Genomic DNA, 26481 nt, shown 5'->3' on the forward strand with positions numbered 1-26481 from the left:
TGTAAATACAAAATCAAATACGAGTAATGCAGGAGTAGGTTTAATAATGAATAACAAAATACAAACACGGGTAAGCTACTATGAAAAGCATAGTGAATGCATTCTTGTAGCCAAGACAGACACAAAGCCCACACCCATCACAGTAGTACAAGCTTATATGCCAACTGACTCCGCAGATGAGGAGATTGAGGAAATGTATGATAAAAGAAATTTTTCAGTATTTAAGGGAGATGAAAATTTAATAGTCATGTTGACTCTGGACACAATTTATTGGCTTTTAACTGCAGATTAAAACTGAAGAAACCGCAAATAGGTGGGAATTTAAGGACATGAGACCTGGATAAACTTAAAGAACCAGAGGTTGTCGAGTGTTTCAGGGGGAAGGGAATACAGTAGAAGAAGAATGCATAGCTTTGAGAGACAAAATAGTGAAGATAGCAGAAGGCCAAGTAGGTAAAAAGAAAAGGGCTAGTAGAAATTCTTGGGTAACACAAGGGATATTGCATTTAATTAAAGTAAGGAGAAAATATAAAAATGGAATAAATGAGACAATCAAAAGGTAATACAAATGTCTAAAAAGTGAGATCGACAGGAAGTGCAAAATGGCTAAGCAGAAATGGCTAGAGGACAAATGTAAGGATGTAGACTCATATCAGCAGGCGTAAGATAGATACTGCCTACAGGAAAATTAAAGAGCCCTTTGGAGCAAAGAGAACCACCTGCATGAATATCAAGAGCTCAGATGGAAAACCAGTCCTAAGCAAAGAAGGGAAAACAGAAAGGTGGAAGGAGTATATAGGGGGTCTGTACAATGGAGATGTACTTGTGGGCAGTGTTATGGAAATGGAAGAGAATGTAGATGAAGATGAGTTGGGATATATGACACTGCATGAAGCACTTGACAAAGCACTGAAACATGGCCCCCCAGAATAGACAACATTCTGTTAGAGCTACTGATAGTCTTGAGACAGCCAGCCATGACAAAACACTTCCACCTGGGGAGCAAGATGTATGAGACAGGCAAAATACCTGCAGACTTCAAGAAGAATACAGTAATCCCAATTCCAAAGAAAGCAGGTGCTGCAGGTGTGAAAATTACCGAACTATCAGTTTAATAAATCATGGTTGCAAAATATTAACATGAATCCTTTACAGAAGAATGGAAAAACTGGTAGAAGCTGACCTCTGGGAAGATTGGCTTGGATTCCAGAGAACTGTAGAAACACTTAAGAAGAAGCTTTTGACAATGCTGACTGGAATACTCCCAAATTCTAAAGGTGGCAGCGGTAAAACACACGGAGCGAAAGGCTATTTACAATTTTTTCAGAAACCAGATGGCAGTTACAAGAGTCGAGGGGATGAAAGGGATGCAGTGGTTGAGAGGGGAGTGAGACAGGGTTGTAGCTCATCCCCGATGTTGTTCCATCTGTATACTGAGCAAGCAGTAAAGGAAACAAAAGAAAGATTTGGAGTAGGAATTAAACTCCAGAGAGAAGAAATAAAAACTCTGAGTTTCACCGATGACATTGTCATTCTGTCAGAGACAGCAAAGGCTTGGAACAGCAGTTGAATGGAATGGACAGTGTCTTGAAAGGGCAATATAAGATAAAAATTAACAAAAGCAAATTGAAGATAATGGAATGTAGTCAAATTAAATCAAGTGATGCTGAGGGAATTAGATTAGGAAATGAGACACTTAAAGTAATAGATGAGTTTTGTACTGATGGTAGTCGAAGTAGAGAGGATCTAAAATATAGACTGGTAATGGCATGAAAAGAGTTCCTGAAGAAGAGAAATTTGTTAACATTGAATACAGTACTTGTATGGAGTGTAGCCATGTACAGAAGTGAAACATGGACGATAAACAGTTTAGACAAGAAGAGAATAGAAGCTTTTGAGATGTGGTGCTACAGAGGAAAAGAGAAATTTGTGGTACAACCTGACTAGAAGAAGGGATTGGTTGGTAGGACACATTCTGAGGCATCAAGGAATCACCAATTTAGTACTGGAGGGAAGTGTGGGGGGTCAAATTCATAGAGGGAGGCCAAGAGAATACAGTAAGCAGTTTCAGGAGGTTATAGGCTGCAGTAGTTTTCCAGTAGTTACTCAGAGATGAAATGGCTTGCACAGGACAGAGTAACATTGAGTGCTGCATCAAACCAATATTTCACTGAAAACCACAAAAACAACATTGAAGGTGTCACTCAGTTGTATGCCTATAAGTTTTCTGAACAATCAAGTGGTTGGAGTTGTTACTTAATGAAAGTAATGGACTTGCTGAGGTGTAAATGAAATTGGTAAAGTACAATTTTTTTCTGTGTAAAATTGAAGTGTGATGTTTTCACTTGACTTTTTACCTACTGCTTTGAACTGTTATCGTATTTTGTAGACATTACTTGCACAAATTGTTACAAGGTAGCTGGAGACAATGTAGTGGCTGATAGCAGTGTATGTACTGCAGAACAATGGTAGATCTAAGAATCTTTCTGAATGCAGTTTGGTTTATATTGACCAATTACTTATTTTGGAGTAGTGACAAATTTAGCCCTCTCTTATGGGTCAACATCACCTGATGAGCCTTATTTACATGGTTTTTAATCATGAAGCAGTGCAAAAAATTGGTTCGGATCTGCCAACAAATTTTTTATGTTTATATTTGATGACAAACTACTGTTTCAAATATTGAAATCTATTCTTGAAATTCAACTTAACTGTGATTTAATAATCTACGAGAGGTAATAGATAGGTGTGTGACACATGGAAGTTTGAGTCCATCCTGGGAGCATGCTCGGATAGCCTGAATGGTAAGGAAACTGGTCGCAATAAGCAGGAAATCCAGATTTGAGTACCGGTCTGGCACAGATTTTCATATGTTGCTCTAGGTAGTACATCTACACCTAATACAGTTGAATTACGAGAACAAACTTCAATAAATTTTTGGTAGTTAAATCTTGTAGCAATGTTGCATAATTAGGCTCACAGCCTGCATGTTATTCAGGCTGTTGTCAAAAGTGAGAATTCTTGTGATGCCACAAATGGGACAAATGAATGTTTCAATATTTTTATTTAAAGTGAACATTTTACAAAAGTTAGTTATGTGGACCAACAGGCAAAAACCCGAAAAATGTGCAAAGGTATGAGTCACATACCTGCAAATTGTGTCAATAAAATGATACTGTATCTGCATGGATAAACAACTGCAAATGTTGTGACAACAGCTGTGTAAAACACAGTATGACGTGCAGAGTAGTAGGAAAGAGAATAATGGAAAATCCTGGATGGAGCAGTACGTAAAATTAAGGAAAGGCGACCACTCAACTATACTAGACTGATGTATGGAGCACAGAAGAACATGACAGAATGCAGCACTCACACTAGCTTTCGAGCACTAACTCTTTTTCCCACAAAAGTACACACATTCACACACACAACTGCACAGATACCCAAATGCACACTCCCTTGGCCATGGCAAGATGATTATATGATTACTGGTACTTGATTACTCAAAGCAGTTGCCTGAGCTGATGGATGTGTGGTGGAGGTAGGAAAGATCACTAGGATGAGGTACATGGAAAAAGGCAGGTCTTTGGACAAATGACCCCATGGCCACACAACAAGAGAAAGAGATTACAGAGGGTGTTGTGACTTGGCAAGACAGCCAAGCCACTATGAGAGGAAGCCGAAAGGCACGCGTTTAAGCTCACGCAAGCTGGCATGAGGTCTGGAACAGTTAAAGGAATAGAGACTAGCAAAAAAGGTACGTAGCTTCTGGAATACTTAACTTTAATCCATAATTGGTGAACATCGGTCTGATGGTACATGCATCACAAGATAAATAGCACATGATAATGGCACCTTGCTAGGTCATAGCAAATGATGTAGCTGAAGGCTATGCTAACTATCGTCTCGGCAAATGAGAGCGTAATTTGTCAGTGAACCATCGCTAGCAAAGTTGGCTGTACAACTGGGGCGAGTGCTAGGAAGTCCCTCTAGACCTGCCGTGTGGCGCCGCTCGGTCTGCAATCACTGACAGTGGCGACACGCGGGTCCGACGTATACTAACGGACCGCGGCCGATTTAAAGGCTACCACCTAGCAAGTGTGGTGTCTGGCGGTGACACCACAGAGGGCAGAGCAAAAGAGATGTAGGAAGAGGAGGAGGGTGAAGGAATGGGGGAAGGAGAGAGAGAGAGAGAGAGAGAGAGAGAGAGAGAGAGAGAGAGAGAGAGAGAGAGAGAGAGAGAGGTGGGGGCTTTGATTATCTATCATCATGCCGAAAGTGAGGGATATCCTACCCATGATCCTTCCAGCCTCTTCTGAAATAATATTCTGTCACCCACTCAACCTACACGACATCCTGGTGCAAACCTATGCCACTCCCCCTCACAACCCCTTGCCACATGTGTCCTATCCCTATGGAAGAAGCCATAGAACTCAAGCAAGTTTGACAGCTGCCACCCCTTCGACATCAAAAAATTGCTCCCACACAGTCCTGCCACCTGTGGATGGCATTATCTGCAGTGATGAGAATGCCTTTGCACACTGTGCTGAAGATCTCACTAACACCTTTACAGACAAGCACTATCTCTGACTCAGCACCACTACTACAGGTGAGCTGTCTCACTTACTCCTAAACTGCATTCTCCAATATGGAATTATTTCGAGATGATGATAATAAATGCTCTGAAATTCAGTGTCTATTGTTAATTTCATTAAAAAAATAAGCATTGTTATTTCTAATGGACAGTGTGGCTGGTTCCAGCGGAGGTTTGAGTCCTCCCTCGGGCATGGGTGTGTGTTTGTCCTTAGGATAACTTAGGTTAAGTAGTGTGAAAGTTTAGGGACTGATGACCTTAGCAGTTAAGTCCCATAAGATTTCACACATTTTTGTTATTTCTTTATTTATCTGCTGTGTAGATACCACATGAAAAATATCACCATAAACCAACACATTATGCTCATGTTCACAGATGCACTTATGCAATATGTTTACATACTGTGCACCACATATACTAAGGGTTGGGATACACAAGAGTTTTTTGCTCTCAGACAGTTCGGCACTCTCAGATAGTGCTCACGGAATTGTTAATGCTAGGAGCAAAAGACTTTCTAACAACCATGCATCACAAGGCAACTCTAGATGAGAATTCTAGAAACTATTCCTCTTAAATCTAATCATTTACTATAATGATTGAGCAGCTGTTTTTTAATAGGCTAATAGGTTTTTACAGCCTAAATATTTTCAGATTCTATAATATACTGCTTTTACAGTGTACATAGATCACTTATGCCTTGTAGATAGAAGTTGGAAAGTCTGAATAGGCTTAATCCACAAGTTGTGTTTACATTTTCCTTTATTTATTTGTTTTTATTAAAATTATGTGATGTGCTATTAAAGTCTGTTTTTCTGTTCTGGTTTGAAAAGTTCTCGGAATCACGACACCAGGTCAGTGCTAGTGCAACACGTTGTTCACGTGATATTCATTGGACTGTTGGCTGTAAACACGTGCCATGTCAGTGCTCTTGGAAGAGAGCTGTGGTGGTGATGTGGCTCTGTTGTTGTTCTTGCATAGTGATTTGCGAAGATGAAAAAATTGAGATTAGAGAAGTGATTAAGTACTTCGTAAAGAAGGGCATGAAAGCAAAGGACATTCATGTCAATTTCCAGAATATACTGAGGAACTCTGCTCATTCATGTCATCTGAAAGGGTATATCAAATTTTAACTGAAAAATTAGAAATTAAAAAATTATCTGCAAGATTGGTGCCGCGACTATTGACGCTGGATCAAAAATGCATGCCATCGCCACGGCAATATTACACGAAATGAGGTATGAATTGCTGCCACACCTGCCTTATTCACCTGATATGGCTCTGTAAGACTTCCATCTCTTCCCAGAACTGAAAATTTTTCTTGGTGAACAAAGATTCTCTTCAAACGAAGAGCTGATAGCCAGAGTTGACAACTATTTTGCAGGCCTGGAGGAAACTCATTTTTGAGATGAGATCAAGGCACTGGAACATCATTGGACCAAGTGCATTAATCTAAAAGGAGACTACGTTGAAAAATAAAAAAAGTTTCAGTGATGTAAGCACTTTTTTCTATTCTGTTCCGAGAACTTTTCAAACCACTCTTGTATATTATACCTTAAAACTATGTGTAATATATAACGAAATAGATTGGTATTGAAATACAAACTTTACTGCTCCAGTCAGCTACATATTGGTCATTCAATATATCCTGTTTGGTGTACAAATAGATGAACTACTGAACTCCAATTCAGTTGTGCTTGGGGCCAAATGGTGTCCTGTCCTAACCTAGATAGTTTGTGACTGAATGTATAAAGTAACTTGTATTGATAAGTGGCACCATGATCTTGATGTGTATTATATTTGTGTTTATAGCTCCACTTACTTCCAAAGTGTTAATTATATGAGGGTTGGAACTTAAATACAACTGATACAAAAGAATTACATGTTTGCACTTGTTACTGTCCTTCAAAGTAGTCACCAGCATTGTGTAGAACCTGTTGCCAGCAATGTGGAAGGCATAGTATATCATTAGCAGAGCCTGTTCTGTTGATGATGCGTATGGAGCAGTCTACTGCCTGTCGAATCTCTGGAACAGTTCTGATGTGAATGCCACGAAATGGTTCCTTCATCTTTCAGATCAAATCAAAGTCTTGAGGACTTAAGTCCAGGGAGTATGGAGGATGGTACAGTACTTCCCAGTCCCATCGACTGAACGGAGCAGCCACAGCTTGCGCTGTATGCACCTGTGCATTGTCGTACAAAATGATGGGTGGGTTGCGCAGAAAGTGTTGCTGCTTCTTTCGTAAAGCTGGTCGCAAGCTATGCTCCAAAAACAAACAGTAATACTGTGCATTAACGGTGGCATTCACTTCAGAATTGTTCCAGAGATTTGACAGGCAGTAGACCACTCCATTCACACCATCAACAGAACAGGCTCTGCTAACAGTATACTACGTCTTCCACATTGCTGGCAACAGGTTCTACACAATGCTGGTGACTACTTTGAGGGGCAGTAACAGGTGCAAACATGTAACTCTTTTGTATCAGTTGTGAATAAATAGTTTCCACTATTTAAGTTCCAACCCTGGTATAATCAATGTATTTTGCAATAATGGGCATGTGGTGTATAAAATATTAAGCTTTAAAGTAAGCATGTAATGATGTAATAAAATTACAGTATTAAATGTGTCTTTTCCTTTAGAAAGAAGTTGTATGCTTTTATTGTGTATTATGTTCAGGTCCACCATATGATGACAAAACAGCTGAAGCTAGTTGCAGCACAACATAATTTTATAGTTGTTTGTTAAAGATAGGCCTATACGTAAAACATCTTCTATGACAGTTTTAGAGCAAACCCTACAGAAAATGTTTAATAAAGTTTGGTATGTGTAACTCACCTGAATTTGATGGCATTGTGCTAGGAGCCTGACTCTTAGACTGTATTACATCTGTAGAGTTATGTACTGAAGTATCAGACACTTTACGTTGTGCCTGTGGAGAATATTTTTCTCGGATGGATATTCTGCGAATTACTGGTGCTCGGTACTGTAAAATGCCACATAATCATCACTACAATATTTCCAAGTTAACAAACCATTCCTGACTGAAACTTCCTAAGAGATTAAAACTATTTCCTGGACTGGAACTCAAAACACATAACCTCGCCATCCATGAGCAATTACCTTACTGACTGAGCTGCCAAGACACATTTTTGAATAGCATACTTTTTGCAAAGGGAAAAAGAAATATGAATAAAATATTTTTTTACACAAAAACTACTGTCAAATGATTTGATTTTATTGACAGTTTGGGTGCAATATTTCAAATGTCCAACACACAGCTTATGATTTAGAATGATGCTCTCTCTCTCACTTATATACCTTGTAAGCACAAATAAAATATATCAATTTCATCAGAGTTAATATATAATAAAGCAAACGGAGTTAGTTTCTATATTATAAACTTTGACTTATTTCAAAATCCTGAAGGTCCTTTACCAGAAAGAAAACCATGAAAAACAATGAATTAATAAATAAATGATCATATCAATATGCTTCCACAGATCATTCTGTATAAACAACATGGGAGAAAGACTAAGCTGAGTAACTAGCCAATATTGTCATTTTTACAGAGAAGTAGCAAAAACAATTGTTCTTAATGACAGGGGTTTATGCTATGTATCTGTGGTACTAGTATACTCAATTTATTCTTATAGGGCTTACTCAATTGCTGATCAGGGTTTTCCATTATTTTCCCAACAAATTCTAGGTGAATGCTGGGATGGTTTCTGGGAGACCCTGACCACCACCTCCCCCATTTCCTGCACATTATAACTACTGTTATTATTATAATTATAATGTGATGATATGTTCCATAATAGTGAACAAGATTATGGTAGTCCTACAAAATAAAGTATGAAAAAGAAAATATTCGCACATTCTCTAGAAACTCAAACTGGCAGTTAGTTTATATTACTTAAAGGTACTTGGCCATAAAAGGATGTGAGCAGTGTTGTTTGCTTCGTGGTAGTTTTTGTGCAGTTCCTATGAACTCTGTGTACTGTTGCACATAGGACTGACATTTCTGGACACTGTAGTGATGAAGAGGATTACAGCCACAAAGACAGTGGACTGTTATTGAGCACTACACAATAAATCTCAGTTTAGGGCAACACAAATACTAATCAGGTTTCACTATACCAGAGGAAGTTCTATAGCAGGCTGTGCAAAATCCACCTTCATTACAGTGTCAGTTACACAAAGAGAATTGCAACATTTATCAATAATGCTTGCCCCTTCATTTTGGGGTATGTCCTGTCACTGATATTACAATGCAAAATTTCCAGCTCTTCTTAGAAAATTACTGTATCTGTCTGGTCCTGATATTCTTGATTTCACAAAGAAAAAAAAAAGTTGTATGTTGTCTTTCTACTAAAATCCACACTGTAGCAGATAGGCTTTAATTTGTCCAGTGTAAAAAGAAACAAATTTTGTCTTATGCTATTTGGGTAGTACATTTCATAAATGTAATTTCAAATGTGACTTAAGTCCTTGCAAACAATTTTAAGGTGAATTTCTCACACATGATGTTCTAATTAGATTTTTCTCCCAGTAAAGACTAGTATATTTAGGTTTAGTAGAGTAAGTTCTACTGGTAGTGAAAGCCTAATGGATCTTTGAGAATTGGAGCAGATCTTTAGTTAAGCTGAATTCTTGCACTAATGGGCTGGAGTTCCAGTAGTTTTTCACCCTATAATTCAAACTTCGAGCAAGCAGTAAGTGTTATACTACACAAGCACACAATGCAGTCTCACCAGTGGACACTTTTCTTTATCTATATATACTCTCTGTGAACCACTGTGAAATGTGTGGCAAATTGGACCTTTTATCATCTGCCTAATTTTTTCTGTGTTATTTCTATGGGATAGATACCTAAAGTGTTGAAGAATATTCATAATTTCTGTCCTGAGGGGTAGTGCTTAAAGTTCCCTAAACTGGTTCTCATGAGTAACAAGATTTTAATTACATCGTATTGCCAGTTAAAGGCCTGCAGAAGTTCACATTGTCCTGCTTTGACTCTTAATTGTAACCTTCACAAAGTCTACCACTGGAAAGATCCTGTTCTCTGTTCTGGCTGGGTTGTTCAGGTTGTTTTCATCAGTATTCCTACAGTCAATGTCCTTATAAGTTGCTGGTTATCTTCACATCAAAGATGTAATAATGTTGACAAATTTACTTGTCTCATTAGTATGCCCTCATATTGCAAGACCTTGCGCTGCGAAGTATGGGAGCAAAGATACGATTTTTAGTGAATGAGCTTGATTTCACTCCATTTGTGTCAGTTTTTGTGTTGAAATCTGGGTAAATACATTGATATTTGATTTTAAGGATTTGATTTCAGTACAGTTTCTCTATGGCAGCCTGGTGCAGTTTCAACTTTTCTACCCCTTTCTTCCAGTCCAAAAAACCAGTTTTTCAAAAAATGATGTATTTTACCTCATTGTAATTGATTTGTGCATATTGTTGGTTCCAAGAGGGTTGATAGCTGCAATCTTTTTCTGGAAAGGTTTTTTACTAACACTAAGATTAGGCTCACCATCACTAACATCTGGTGCATTAACACTTTTCTTCTTAGTCAGAAACCTATCCATTTTGAACTGGCCACTAAGGGACAAAAGACTGATCAATAATTTGACTGATTCACAGTAAGACTAACAGACGACTGATGTTATCAACTTTGTGCCATATTAATCAAACTGCCATTATCCTGGTACCTAATGACACAACAATGTACATGCAAGTTTAACAGATTCCCCATAAAAGGGGGGCAATGGAGAGGCGGGGGGAAGGGATGGTGAGGAATGCACATTTGAACAGTGGGTTGTGGGGGCACACAGTACCTTGCACCCTTAAGTTGGCATCTCTGTAGAACCACACCAACTAATACTATGTGCTGAATCCTACCATCATTCAGCTCAAAGGTGCTCTGTACACAAACACTGAATGTTCAAGCCCACCACATCAGTAACACAAGCAATATCAAATATGAAATGAAAGAGCTGAATAACACGTTCAGAATCAATTAATACAGCTGTAAAACCATAAGCAGAGCAACAAATTTCAACAGGAAGCTGGACATGGAAAATTAAATAAAAACACAGCTCTTGGTTGTCCACTTATCTTACATCAAGTGCATCAGAGATCAATTGGGTAAGATGCTTTGCTGAGGAAGCAACAAATCAGTTTTCTGGAGTGGCACCAGGATCCAGAATTTGGTAGGTTCCACTAAGGATATAGTAACACTCCTCGACACCACAGGTGTCTCCAAGATATGTTGAAAGCGCAGTGTGCTTTGCTGAGGAGGCATCAAATAAGTCTTCTGGAGTGACAGCAGGAGCCAGAATAGGTAGGTTCCACTAAGGATGTGCTAAAAGCCCTCAACCCCACAAGTGTCTACAAGATAAACTGTCAATGCAGTGCTGCCTACACTGTGGAAACATGAGCATTATGATTGATTGGGGCATGGGGCACCACAACAGACCAGCACTAGTGCAGCACCATCACGATAGTCGGCAGCCTATTAAGTCTCAGGAAGCATGTGTACTTGCAGTTCAGCCATGGATATACAAACACAAAATAAGAGAGGCAACTGGAATCCAGAAGCAGCCTCACAACAACAATAAGGAGAAGTGCTTATAGGCTCTCGACATTCTGGCTGGTGATGATCCCAGTATGACATCAGTGTGCAGCAGCCCCAATATGCACTGCGACAACCAGCTAAACAAACACTGTGTGCAGAACTGGCATCATTTCTCTGCAACTTACAGCTCCCTACAAGCTTGTCACCAGCTACCAGCAAGAAGTAACCCTTAAACGGTCAGCTGTATAGCCTCTCCCTCTCTCCTAACACCCACCAATGATATTTTAGGGCCAACAAAACTTGATAAATGACCGAAACTTCAGTTATTTTAAGTATTTTATACTATGAGATGTGTAGATAACTCACCAGTATATAGTTACATAATAGAAAACTCACCATGAAACTAGTTGAAAATTGATAAACATCATCAAACTTTTTATGTATGCTACTGAAAACCAAGATAGGAATTTTTGGGCAGTTTGAAAGAGAAACATCTCCTACCACAGCAGAGGCAGGGATGCCTGTAGAAACAGCCATGTGATCCACAAAGTTGCAACCACTGTGCCACTTTCTTCGTGGGCATGACAGCTAACAAGCTGCCTGTCCGCATGACAGACCACCGCCAAACTGTTGATAAGAAACAGCTGGACCACCCAGTTGCTGAAAATGCTGCCCAACACGACGTGCTTCACTTTAACGATTGATTCGAAGCCTGAACCATTTGGATCCTTCCTATGAGCAATAACTTTTCTGAACTGTGCAGGTCTGAAACCTGTCCTTCATTCCTGTAACATCCCCCCATTCCCACCCCATTTCCCCATCCTGCATCCACCTATCCCCTTCCCTGCTCCCAGTCCAGCATTACGCACACCTTCTATCCCACCAAAACTCCTACTGGTCTTTTCCCCTTCTCGTATTCTCTCCTCCCCCTCTCTCTTTTCGCTCTTCTTTAACACCCTCCGCACAGCCTCATGACACTGAAACCAGCAGCTCTAGTCTGTTTCCACCATGCACCTGCATGCTACCACAGGAGGTAGCACAGCATCCTCCCCCAGACCTATCCTACCATCCTTCCTTCCTCTTCCTGCCCCATACTGCCTCCTTGCCTTCATCACCCACCCCAGTAGATTGCTGCTTAAGTCAGAGTAGTTGCAGTTAGGCTCCAGCACCCACAGACAGTGTCCATGTGCATATAAACTGTGCTTCTATGACTGTGAGTGTGTGTGTGTGTGTGTGTGTGTGTGTGTTTTCTATTTTGGAAGAAGGGTTTTCTCCAGAAGTTTAATACTTTGCAGCCTTTTTTGCCATGCCTGTCTGCAATGTAAAGCCTTTTCTTTATGGTGAATTGTTGTTATTCCAACCAGGACTTTCCATTGACAGATTTTGCCTTATGTAGTTCCTTCCATCCCACAACAAAGTGGTATTTCACTTTGTTACTATTCTCTAGGGCAGGGGCGGGCAGGAATGCTGCACGTGTGCGGTGCACTTGCACGCGTGCAGTTAACAGGTGTTCTGCGTGCACTTAGGGGCAAGCTAGCCACCCGCTTCTCTCCCCTCCCCACCATACCGTCTCTCCACTTCTTCCTCTGTAATGCGGTTTCTTTCCTAGCTTGCTTTACTGAATGAAGGAATAAGGTTAGTAGGAGTGCTTGAAAGAAATCATGGTTTGAAAGAGTGCCTTTTACCTATGATACATTTTATTTAATTATCACAGGTGGAGTTTGCAATACGTTTAATGTCTGGAACAAAATTTCTACATACAGACAAACGCAAACAGTTACATAAATTTTCATCACTGATGTTTGCTCTTAACTGAGACTTATTAATTTTCATAACAGAAAAAAATCTCTCACAAACGTATGTTGAGCCAAACACTGAAATTATCTTCGCGGCTTCACGATGGAGACGAGCAAACTCTTGCTGTGGAAAGTCGTGATAAAAGTCTATTACACATCTTCCCAAAAGGAACTTGTCTCTCAGACGTGAATTACACTGTAGATCTATTAATTCCATTTGCAAATTGGGATGAATATCATCTACAGAAACAGCAAATAGTCTTGAGAACCATTCAAATGCTTGGGATAAATATGATATATCCCCAAATCGCTTGAGAAATTCCTCTTTTATTGCACTAAGTACGGAAACATATTCTTTGCAATTCTGTTCTTGCACAGTAGACAGAGTAGGGAAATGGACTGTGTTCCCTGACGATAGCTGTCTTTCCCACAGATCAAGCTTGCTAGTTAAAGCTTGTACCTTTTCCGCCATTTCACAACTTAGCTAATTTTCTCTATGTAAACTTGTGTTCAGTGCATTTATGTGTCCAGTAATGTCCACTAAAAATGCAAGAGCGGCAAACCACTCTGGATCTTCTAACTTGGGGTCGTATCTTCCTTTGTCCTTTAAGAACTGATTTATTGGTATTCTCAGCTCAAAAAATCTTTTGAGTACATTACCACGGCTAAGCCAGCGGACTTCACTGTGGTAAGGTATGTCACTGTACTCTTCCCCAATTTCAGCTAAGTATGTGTGAAACTGTCTATGTGTAAGCCCGTGGCATCTCAAATAATTAACTGCCCAAATAACCACTTGCATGACATCCCCCAGTTTTGCTGCTTTTGCACAGAGTACTTCTTGGTGCAAAATACAGTGGATGCTGTACAATGATTCTTCTGTACGCTGTAGCTTTTTTCTGAGTAATCCAACAAATCCCATTTGTTCCCCTTTCATTGCAGGTGCTCTGTCTGTTGTCACTGACACCAAACGTTCCCAGTTTAAGCCAGCTGAATTGACAGCTTCTTCAACGGCTTTTAGGATGTCTGTGCCGGTGGTCGTGCTTTTTAAAGATATCATATCTAAAAAATCCTCTGTTATGTGCAGAGCAGTGTCCACACCGCGGACGTAAATCACTAATTGCGTGGTGTCTGAAATATCTGTGGACTCATCAAGTGCGATAGAATATGCAATGAGCACCTGCACTGCACTCCTTAATTGACGGTAAACGTCACCTGCCATGGCACTTATACGACGACTTACAGTCCGCCGAGAAAGAGTGATAGCTCGAAACTGATTTGCATTCAGCGGGCAGCATCATTGATGCACTCCTTTATAAACTCACCTTCAGCAAATGGTTTTCCAGCTCTCGCAATATTAAACGCAATCTTATAACTTGCATGTACCGCTGGGCTATCATTGTTGTCATCCTGAAAAATTGAAAACAGTGCTCCATAAAATGTAAAATCAGTTAGATGAGAGACACGACGAAAGAAAGTCGCAGATCTCTCATGACAACAGCAACTTACGTCAGATTCATCTAGTATCGTCAGATCGTTCTTCTTAAGTTCAGTCAATTTCCCCATCTGCTCAGAATCCGAAAATAAATTGTACTCGTCCTTGTGAAATTTATTATAATGGCGTTCAATACTAAACTTCCGCTGACCAGCGAGAATACTGCCACATATTAAACATTTCGAATTTTCACGTTTTTGTACAAAGAAAAATTGATTCTCCCATTCCTTTTTAAAAGATAGCAAATCTCCACTTCTCCGTTTCCTTGATTCACTCTGCATTTTCCGGTACTTCAGATACAACGTTCACTATGTAGTGGTCGCTTTGAATCAACGTCCGCAGCTTAGCCTGGCACTACACTGCCGCAACCTGCCGGCTGTCGCCACTGCCCCATTGGACGACTGCACGCGAGCAGTACACGTGCAGCGCTGTGCGCTCATGAGACGCGTGCAACGTTTACCCGCCCCTGCTCTAGGGCATTACTTTACTCAGTTTCTTCCTCTTTTTTCCAGTGTTTTATTGCCACCTTCCAAACTGCACATACTCTTATTTCCAAGCTACCCTGTATCAACAATCTCATCTGCGCACAACACATGGTTATGTGACTGCAAGGACTGTAGGTGTAGCATCTCATGTCCCACATTCTTCCCACTGATGTAATTATTACTGAACCTTGAAACTGATCACTTTTCCTCCTCCATCCTGACATATTTTTGCATGTTTTTCTCTACCTTTCTTGTGTCACATGTACTTTGTTGGACCCCGCAATTAACAACCTCCACCCCTTCTCTCTTCCCTTATTCCAGCATGTACATGTTGACCTCACCTAATCCAGTTACACCTGCTGCCCTCTCTCTTTACAAATATCCACCCAGTCGCCTGCATCCCAGTATTATCATCTTTTTACTTATTTTTCTCTTTGGCCCCATTATGTTTTCACATAGATTTTATTAGCCTGTTTTTGTCTTTCGCTATATGCCCCACTTTTCTCCTGTACTTCATCCACTTCATCAATTTTGTGATTTTTCCATCCATTTTTAAATTTCTTGTTCTTCCCTGTGGATCTTTGATCCTTCCATCTGTGCCAGTACACAGAAGTTTCCCAATCCCTAGCCAGAACCCAGTCCTGCATGCTGTTCCTGAACTGTTGCCTAACTCATGGAATTCCTCCAAATGGCCTGACCAACAAATTACCTATCTCTGGCTACAATGCACCCTTTGACAATGACCTCATTCTGCTCAGGTTTCGTCAGTCCATAGCCCTCATCACCTTAGTCCCACAAAAACATATGAATCATGCCCAAACCTCCTTGCAATATCTCTTCTTCAACCATAAAATTCTCCTTCTCTTCAGTCCCAATTTCCTGTATCCCATGCCCCATTCTGAAACTCTTGTCTTCAAGGAACTAGAGCTGCATGCACATTGACACTTCAAAAAACTCTCCAACCTGTTCACCTCCTACCCCCACTTTTGACTACCGCTATCCACGGCCTCTACAAGAGCCATCCCTAATGTCCCCTCACAGACTAAGGGGGGAGGACATCCTATCCACATTCTTCCAGTATCTGAACACCTTCTCTGCCATTCAGTTCACCTGGTCCCCTTCAACCCAAAAAACCACCTTCCTCAATTTTGATCTCCTCCTCAACGATGGCTACATCAGTACCTCTGTCCACATCAAACCTACCAACCACTGAGAATACCTCCATTCCAACAGTTGCCACCCATTCCACACTACATAGCCCTTTCTCTAGAGTCTAACTGCCTGTACCTGTTGCATCTGAAGTGATGAACAGTACCTCTCCAAATACGTCAAAGATCTCACTGAGGCCTTCACAGATGGAAATTATCCATCCAGCCTTGTCCAGAAACAGCTCTCCTGTGCCTTGTCTCTCCAGTCACCTACCACCTCCCACATACCCACTGTCTGGCTACAAAGGAGTAATCCTCTTGTGACTCAGTACCAGCCAGAAGTGGAGCAACTGAATCACATTCTCCACCACAGTTTCAATTACCTCTGTTCTGAAACAAGGAATATCCTCCACATCCCTCCCACAGTGATATTCCGCTGTCCACAAAACCTATGCAAATGTCCTTTTGTCCATCCTTACTCCTCTCCTGCTCCCTGCCGCCGTTGGATAAGCAGCTGCAGCAGCAAGTCGTATACTCCTAGCTCACTCATTTGTCACATAGTTTAATTCTTAATTTCTTTGCGTGTTTTTGGTACTTGCATTGTTTAATTCATAAATTTCGGGCATATTATAGTATTTGAGAGTTGTAGCATTGCGTTTTAGTACCTGAATAGTGTAAATTCGCGTAGTTGTTTGTCTACTGTTTTTGTTTTGAACGGCCAGTGTCGGTTGGTCAGTCAGTGTGCTCCCTGCCGCCGTTGGATAAGCAGCTGAGCAGCAAGTCGTATACTCCTAGCTCACTCGTTTGTTACATAGTTTAATTCTTAATTTCTTTGCGTGTTTTTGGTACTTGCATTGTTTAATTCATAAATTTCGGGCGTATTATAGTATTTGAGAGTGTAGCATCGCGTTTTAGTACCTGAATAGTGTAATTCCGCTTAGTCTCCTTCCGCCGCCGAGCAGTGTCAGCAGTGCGCAAGTAGCAGCATTACTGCGTTTACTAGGCAATCTTGTATTTTAATAACCGTTTAAATTTTGTTGATTTGTTTGCGCTCTCTGTAGATTAGTTCAGACGTTCTTTGCAAAACAGTTTTTAGCATGGATAGGGACTGCAACTGCTGTGTTCGGATGCAGGCTGAGTTGGCATCCCTTCGCTCCCAGCTTCGGGCAGTGTTGGCTTCGGTCACACAGCTTGAGGCTGTTGCCAATGGGCATCACTGTGGGGGTCCGGATGGGGGTTTGTCGGGGACGGCCAGCTCGTCCCACACATCCCCTGATCGGACTACGACTGTGGTTGCCCGGGATACTGCCCGCATTGAGGCTGATCCCTCACCTGTGGTAGAGTGGGAGGTCGTTTCAAGGTGTGGCAGGGGGCGAAAGACATTCCGGAGGGCTGAACGGAAAGCCTCTCCAGTTTGTCTGACGAACCGGTTTCAGGCTCTGTCTCAGGCTGATACTGATCTTCGGCCTGACATGGCTGCTTCTCCTGTTCCAGAGGTTGCCCCTCAGTCTGCAAGATCCGGGCAGTTGCAGAGGGTGGGCTTACTGGTAGTTGGGAGCTCCAACGTCAGGCGCGTAATGGGGCCCCTTAGGGAAATGGCAGCAAGAGAGGGGAAGAAAACCAATGTGCACTCCGTGTGCATACCGGGGGGAGTCATTCCAGGTGTGGAAAGGGTCCTTCCGGATGCCATGAAGGGTACAGGGTGCACCCATCTGCAGGTGGTCGCTCATGTCGGCACCAATGATGTGTGTCGCTATGGATCGGAGGAAATCCTCTCTGGCTTCCGGCGGCTATCTGATTTGGTGAAGACTGCCAGTCTCGCTAGCGGGATGAAAGCAGAGCTCACCATCTGCAGCATCGTCGACAGGACTGACTGCGGACCTTTGGTACAGAGCCGAGTGGAGGGTCTGAATCAGAGGCTGAGACGGTTCTGCGACCGTGTGGGCTGCAGATTCCTCGACTTGCGCCATAGGGTGGTGGGGTTTCGGGTTCCGCTGGATAGGTCAGGAGTCCACTACACGCAACATGCGGCTACACGGGTAGCAGGGGTTGTGTGGCGTGGGCTGGGTGGTTTTTTAGGTTAGATGGCCTTGGGCAAGTACAGAAAGGGCAACAGCCTCAACGGGTGCGGGGCAAAGTCAGGACATGCGGGGACCAAGCAGCAATCGGTATTGTAATTGTCAACTGTCGAAGCTGCGTTGGTAAAGTACTGGAACTTCAAGCGCTGATAGAAAGCACCGAAGCTGAAATCGTTATAGGTACAGAAAGCTGGCTTAAGCCAGAGATAAATTCTGCCGAAATTTTTACAAAGGTACAGACGGTGTTTAGAAAGGATAGACTGCATGCAACCGGTGGTGGAGTGTTCGTCGCTGTTAGTAGTAGTTTATCCTGTAGTGAGGTAGAAGTGGATAGTTCCTGTGAATTATTATGGGTGGAGGTTACACTAAACAACCGAACTAGGTTAATAATTGGCTCCTTTTACCGACCTCCCGACTCAGCAGCATTAGTGGCAGAACAACTGAGAGAAAATTTGGAATACATTTCACATAAATTTTCTCAGCATGTTATAGTCTTAGGTGGAGATTTCAATTTACCAGATATAGACTGGGACACTCAGATGTTTAGGACGGGTGGTAGGGACAGAGCATCGAGTGACATTATACTGAGTGCACTATCCGAAAATTACCTCGAGCAATTAAACAGAGAACCGACTCGTGGAGATAACATCTTGGACCTACTGATAACAAACAGACCCGAACTTTTCGACTCTGTATGTACAGAACAGGGAATCAGTGATCATAAGGCCGTTGCAGCATCCCTGAATATGGAAGTTAATAGGAATATAAAAAAAGGGAGGAAGGTTTATCTGTTTAGCAAGAGTAATAGAAGGCAGATTTCAGACTACCTAACAGATCAAAACGAAAATTTCTGTTCTGACACTGACAATGTTGAGTGTTTATGGAAAAAGTTCAAGGCAATCGTAAAATGCGCTTTAGACAGGTACGTGCCGAGTAAAACTGTGAGGGACGGGAAAAACCCACCGTGGTACAACAACAAAGTTAGGAAACTACTGCGAAAGCAAAGAGAGCTCCACTCCAAGTTTAAACGCAGCCAAAACCTCTCAGACAAACAGAAGCTAAACGATGTCAAAGTTAGCGTAAGGAGGGCTATGCGTGAAGCGTTCATTGAATTCGAAAGTGAAATTCTATGTACCGACTTGACAGAAAATCCTAGGAAGTTATGGTCTTACGTTAAATCAGTAAGTGGCTCAAAGCAGCATATCCAGACACTACGGGATGATGATGGCATTGAAACAGAGGATGACACGCGTAAAGCTGAAATACTAAACACCTTTTTCCAAAGCTGTTTCACAGAGGAAGACCGCACTGCAGTTCCTTCTCTAAATCCTCGCACAAACGAAAAAATGGCTGACATCGAAATAAGTGTCCAAGGAATAGAAAAGCAACTGGAATCACTCAATAGAGGAAAGTCCACTGGACCTGACGGGATACCAATTAGATTCTACACAGAGTACGCGAAAGAACTTGCCCCCCTTCTAACAGCCGTGTACCGCAAGTCTCTAGAGGAACGGAGTGTTCCAAATGATTGGAAAAGAGCACAGATAGTCCCAGTCTTCAAGAAGGGTCGTCGAGCAGATGCGCAAAACTATAGACCTATATCTCTTACGTCAATCTCTTGTAGAATTTTAGAACATGTTTTTTGCTCGCGTATCATGTCATTTCTGGAAACCCAGAATCTACTATGTAGGAATCAACATGGATTCCGGAAACAGCGATCGTGTGAGACCCAGCTCGCCTTATTTGTTCATGAGACCCAGAAAATATTAGATACAGGCTCCCAGGTAGATGCTATCTTTCTTGACTTCCGGAAGGCGTTCGATACAGTTCCGCACTGTCGCCTGATAAACAAAGTAAGAGCCTACGGAATATCAGACCAGCTGTGTGGCTGGATTGAAGAGTTTTTAGCAAACAGAACACAGCATGTTGTTATCAATGGAGAGACGTCTACAGACGTTAAAGTAACCTCTGGCGTGCCACAGGGGAGTGTTATGGGACCATTGCTTTTCACAATATATATAAATGACTTAGTAGATAGTGTCGGAAGTTCCATGCGGCTTTTCGCGGATGATGCTGTAGTATACAGAGAAGTTGCAGCATTAGAAAATTGTAGCGAAATGCAGGAAGATCTGCAGCGGATAGGCACTTGGTGCAGGGAGTGGCAACTGACCCTTAACATAGACAAATGTAATGTATTGCGAATACATAGAAAGAAGGGTCCTTTATTGTATGATTATATGATAGCGGAACAAACACTGGTAGCAGTTACTTCTGTAAAATATCTGGGAGTATGCGTGCGGAACGATTTGAAGTGGAATGATCATATAAAATTAATTGTTGGTAAGGCGGGTACCAGATTGAGATTCATTGGGAGAGTCCTTAGAAAATGTAGTCCATCAACAAAGGAGGTGGCTTACAAAGCACTTGTTCGGCCTATACTTGAGTATTGCTCATCAGTGTGGGATCCGTACCAGATCGGGTTGACGGAGGAGATAGAAAAGATCCAAAGAAGAGCGGCGCGTTTCGTCACAGGGTTATTTGGTAACCGTGATAGCGTTACGGAGATGTTTAACAAACTCAAGTGGCAGACTCTGCAAGAGAGGCGCTCTGCATCGCGGTGTAGCTTGCTCGCCAGGTTTCGAGAGGGTGCGTTTCTGGATGAGGTATCGAATATATTGCTTCCCCCTACTTATACCTCCCGAGGAGATCACGAATGTAAAATTAGAGAGATTAGAGTGCGCACGGAGGCTTTCAGACAGTCGTTCTTCCCGCGAACCATACGCGACTGGAACAGGAAAGGGAGGTAATGACAGTGGCATGTAAAGTGCCCTACACCACACACCGTTGGGTGGCTTGCGGAGTATCAATGTAGATGTAGATAAATCCCTTTCCTCATGACTCATATCCCTGCAACAGACCTAGATCCAAAACCTGTCTCACACATCCTCCCACTACCACCTACTTGAGCCCTGTCACTGGCATCTCCTACCCAATCAAAAACAGGGCTACCTGTAAAAGCAGTCATCTGATCCGCAAACTAAGCTGCAAGAACTTTGCCACTTTCCATATGGGAATGACAAGCTGTCTGCCCGAAAGAATAGCCACTGCCAAACTGTAGTCAAAAACAGCTGGACCACAAAGTTGCTAAACATGCTGCCCAATATAATGTGCTTCACTTTAATGACTGATTCACAGCCTGTACCATTTGTGTTCTTCCCACCAACAACAACTTTTCTGAACCACAGCTCGGAATTCCATATCTCATTCCCATAACCCCACGGCCTCAACCTTTGCTAGTCCGTGTCCTCCACCCACATATTCCCAATATCCCCTTTCCTGCTCCCACTTCTACACTACACAATCCTTCTATCCCACCAATCCTCCTACTAGTATTTTCCCCTTCTCTACTGCTCATCTCTCCCCCTCACTTTCCCCTCATCCTAACCACCCTCCCCCCCAGTACAGCCTCCTGACACTGCACCTAACAGCCCTATTCCGTCCCCACCACATTTCTCCCACAGGCAGCACAGCATCTTCCCCCTCCCCACCCCATGACTCCTCCTTACATCCACCACCCACCCTGACAGATTGCTGCACACGTTAGTCAGCCACCAGTGCCCAGAGACAGTGGCCACGTGTGTGTGGGTTGTGCTTGAGTGAATTCCTGTGTTTCTATTTCAGAAGGACTTTGTCCAAAAGCTTAATATTTTAGCCTCTCTACAACACAATGCCTTCTGTTTGTGGAGACTGACAAGACATAAAAAACTATAAAACTATAGATCTAACAGTCTCCTCTTGACAATGAAAATGATGTTCACTAAAATTATCGTCAAATGCAGGGTAAAAATACTGAATTTTAATAAAGGAACAAGCTGGCTATAAACATGTACAAAGCATGACTGATCAATTACACAAAAAACGAATGAACAACCACTTGTTTTGGATTCATGGATTTTGTGATAGTTTCTGACTTGCTTTCAGCTAATTTGTATTAACTGCCCTTGTAGAAAATGGTATTAATTCAACTTAAATGTTGTATTGAAATTTTTTTTCAGTGCAACATTTTATTATATTACATTTCATAAGATAGTGGGAAATCTGAAGTGAGAGAAAAGATTCCATATCACCATAAATACACTGAGCCAAAACATTATGACCACCTAATTAAAAATGTGTTGGTCCCCCCTCTGGAACACAATTCAGCAGTGATTCTGCTTGCAATAGATTTGCCAAGTACTTCATAGGTTTCCACAGGTTTGTGGCACCTATGCACAGGTCACACACTCCTAGAATTTATGGGCGGTTGATCTGTGGATGTGCAGCTGCTGCCCGACAGTGTCCCCGTCGGGTTTCATCGAAATCAAATAAGCCGAATTTGATGGCCAAGACATCAACATGAGTTCACTATCATGCTCCTCAAACCATTGCAGCATGATTGGGCCTTGTGACATGGACAGTTATCCTGCTGAAATATGCCATCACTGTTAGAAAATGCATCAAGCATAAGGAGTTACAGGTGGTCCCTAATAAAGTTCGGGTAGTCCATAGGTGTCATGATGCCTTTGATTACGACCACAGGTCCCAAGGAAGCCCAAGTGAATGTCCCCCGTAACATAATACTGCTCCCACCGGCCTGCACTTGTGGCACATTGCATGTTTTGAGTAGCCATTCACCTGGATGATGGCATATCTGGACAAGACCATCAACCTGGTTTAACAAAAAAGGGATTCATCTGACCAGGTGGCATGATTTCATTGATCTGCCATCCAATCTTGATGATCCCATGCCCACTACAATCATAATTGATGATGCTGTTAGGTCAACATGGAAACACGCAGAGGTCCTCTGCTGTGGAACAACATGTTCAACAGTTTGTGCTGAATGGTGTGCTCTAAAACACTTGTGCCTGCACACGCAGTGTACTCTGTCATCAGAGCTGCCACAGATCGCCACCTATCCTGCTTTAGAGAATGGGCAAGCCTCTACATTCGGGCAACCAAATTTAGGGAAACTGAGGACCAGCTCAACCATCCATGAATCTGCTAATGTCAAAGATAATGAATCTGGAAGACTATACTTAATATGAAGGGTCAAAAGAAGGGGACATTCCACCAATGTATGTGATACCAACAGTCTGGTTCCATAGCCACATTGTGGGGGTGGCTCATTACACAGGAGAAAACAATGGGTGAGATTGGTTTGACCAATGCGTAGATGACATAAGACAATGGACTCCTTCCGAGAGGAGCATTAGGATGAGTGCCTTTGGGCAAAGAGAGATTTTATGTAGATCCACATATCTGCAGCTGGAACAATGAAACAGAATGAGGGGTAAGTATCTCCTTCTCTTGCCAAGTGGCCAGCCAGTTCATTCCCTGGAATGATCACATTACTTGGAACCCAGAGAAAGACAACTGAGTAGGTGTCATGGCCAAGGGCAAAGAGAAGGTCATGGATAGCAGAGACCAAAGGGTGATGAGAGTAGCACCAGTTTATAGCATGCATACTGCTCATTGTGTCGGTACATATTAAAATATTGTAGAGGGAGGCCTGAGTGACAAAATGGAGGAACCTGTTAATGGTCAGCAGCTCTGCTGTGAACACACTACACGATCCTGGCAATAAATGGTGTTCTAAACCAGTAGGAGATGTGAAAGCATATCCTGCCTTATCAAAGATCTTCTTAGAACCATCAGTGCAGAAGTGATAGCCCCCTCAGACTCTGCAAGGATGGAATGTACATGATGCCGGAAGTCCATAGGGGCAACAGTGACCCTAGGACCCCGGAATAGCTCAATCCTAATCTGTGGTCTAGGCACCCTCCAAGGAAGGGAGGGGTGAGAGAAAACATACAGGACACATTTCAGTGAGTGGAGATGGAGATCTCAATAGAGGGAAGTAAGACGCATGCCAACCAGCAATCCCATCTAGGGGTAGGTATCAGGATGGAGACGTCCCTCATTTGCAAAGACATCAGGGTGCACGGGATGGTTAGGGAATCGGTAAATGGTGATTGCGTAAGAAACCAGGAGTTGGCTTCATCACATTTGTAGAGGGGGAATCCCCACTTCTGCGAGGAGACTGTCAACGGGACTAATGCGAAAGGCACCAATATCCATACATACCCCACACTGATGAAAAGTGTCAAGTATTTTCAGAGTGGAAGGAGCCAATGAGCCAAAAGGCTGACTACCGTACGCTATTCTGGATGAAACCACATCATGGTAAAGATGGAGAAAAGTAGCATGGTCTGCACCTCAAGGTGTGTGGGCCAGGACGTGGAGAGCATGCATGTAGTTTACAGGTGGTGAATATGGGCCACCCACTTCAGCTTATTATCAAAAATTGGGCCAAAGAAATGGGACTGTGCTACAACATATAGATGCTGGTCACCTAAAAAAAGTTCTTGATCGGGGTGTGCTGTGGGCCAATATAAAAAATGCATAACCCAGGTTTTGGAGGGGAAAAACTGGAAAAAGTTCTTGATTGGGGTGTACTGTGGGTCAACAGCAAAAATGCATAACCTGCATTTTGGAGGGAGATAACTGGAAGCCACGGGAGATGATCCTTGCAGCGGCCTGTCGGATGGCACTTTGGAGGTGGCACTCGGCAGATGCTCTCGAGTGACAGCTGCACCAGATGCAAAAATTGTCAACATACAACGCTGGGTTAATCAGAGGCTCAACAGAGGTTACAAGCCCACTGATAGCTATGAGGCAGAATCCTGTGGGATAATGTTCTCATGAATCTGAAGGGTGCTGAATGAAGTGCCAACTCCAACCCAGAAGAGCCAGTGGGATAAAATCTCACAGATAAAAATCAGAAGGGGGCCGCAAAAGCCCCAGTCTTGGAGGGTAATTAAAATGCAATGGTGCCAAACCATGCCGTATGCCTTATGTAGGTCAAAGAGGACCGCGACAAGGTGCCGGAGATGAGTAAAAGCCTGTCAGATTGCTGTATCCTATCTGAGTAAACAGTCAATTGTAGATCATCCATACTGGAAGCCACACTAATATGAGGACAAAAGGCCCAGAGATTTGAGTACCCAACATAATAGGAAGCTAACCATCCTCTCGAGCAGTTTATAAAATATGATGGTCAGGCTAATCAGGCGGTAGCTGTTGGGTTCTTCGCAGGCTTAACGATGAGATAACTATACTGTCTCACCATTGTGAGGGGAAGGCACCTGTGAGCCAAATACAGTTGAAGACCCTGAGTAGATGTTGCCTCTGGGTAATGTCCAAGTGCTGGATCATCTGGATGTGAATGGAATCCATGCCTGGGGCCGTGTCATGTGAAGAGATAAGAGCCTGCAAGAGTTCCCATTCAGTGAAGTGCCATTATTGGATTCAGCTTGGTGGGGGTTGAAACAGAGGGGTGTCTGTTCAACTTGGCGTTTCTGCTGAAGAAAGGTAGCAGTATAGGAAGAGGATGCTGACGCTGTTGCAAAGTGCATTGCAAGGACCAATGGATCAGTACACAGAACACCTTGGAGGATAAGACCTGGAAAGGTGATTGCCACTGGTGGCCCAGAAGGCTATGGAGTTTGGATCAAACCTGCGATGAAGAGGCTTATGCTCCAGGGATGAAACAGTGCTCCCAGAATACCTTTTTACTTTGATTAATAAGGTAGTAGCAAGCTTTAGTACGGAGGTGCTTAAAAGCAGCACCCATTGGCAGTCCTGGATAGCAAGTGCTATGTCGTTGGTCTATCACGGTACAAGGGGGACCTGTGGATAGGGTAATAGCAGTGCTAGCAGCCTGAAGAATAGTGACAAAGATGCCCTCCATGACTGTATCAATGTAATATGAAAGAGAGGTATCAAAGTGCACCATACACATGTGTAAAGGCCAATTGGTCCTCTGGAATGCCCAATGTGAGGACCTGTCTGCCTGGTGGCAGCATGGGAGTGACAGAATCAGTGGAAAGTGGTCACTGTCACAAAGATCATCATGAGGTGACCAATACAGGGAAGCGGCAAGAGCAGGAGAGGAGATTGTGAGATCAATAGCAGTAAAGGTGCCATGAGCAGCACTGAAACTGGTAGGGGAACTGTCATTGAGGAGACACAAATCAAAGCCTATAGTAAGTTGGTGAATTGGAAGACCCCTACCCATTGAAGTGGCAAACCCCCACAGGGGGTAGTAAGCACTGGAGTCCCCGATGAGGAGACATGGGGATGGGAGTTGCCTTATTAAGGTAGACAGCTCAACATATGGAAGTGGCCTACCTGGAGGGGATTCCAGTCCTGTCATCAGTGATAACAGCTAGTGTCTTTTGTTTATATACTATCCATACATACACTCAGTT

At 42.6% G+C, this 26481-nt stretch overlaps 1 protein-coding gene across 1 annotated transcript in view; it reads right to left on the reverse strand.

The window, feature by feature from the left end:
- LOC124594124 overlaps positions 1–26481 on the reverse strand; it is a 214698-nt gene that overhangs the window by 171298 nt on the left and 16919 nt on the right. Inside the window, exon 4 of the mRNA XM_047132481.1 lies at positions 7429–7576. Within this exon, the coding sequence (XP_046988437.1) occupies positions 7429–7576 (148 nt within the window). The remainder of the gene's footprint in view (positions 1–7428; positions 7577–26481) is intronic.

The sequence above is a fragment of the Schistocerca americana genome, chromosome 2 (genome assembly GCF_021461395.2).
Source record: "Schistocerca americana isolate TAMUIC-IGC-003095 chromosome 2, iqSchAmer2.1, whole genome shotgun sequence".
Lineage (NCBI taxonomy): Eukaryota > Metazoa > Arthropoda > Insecta > Orthoptera > Acrididae > Schistocerca > Schistocerca americana.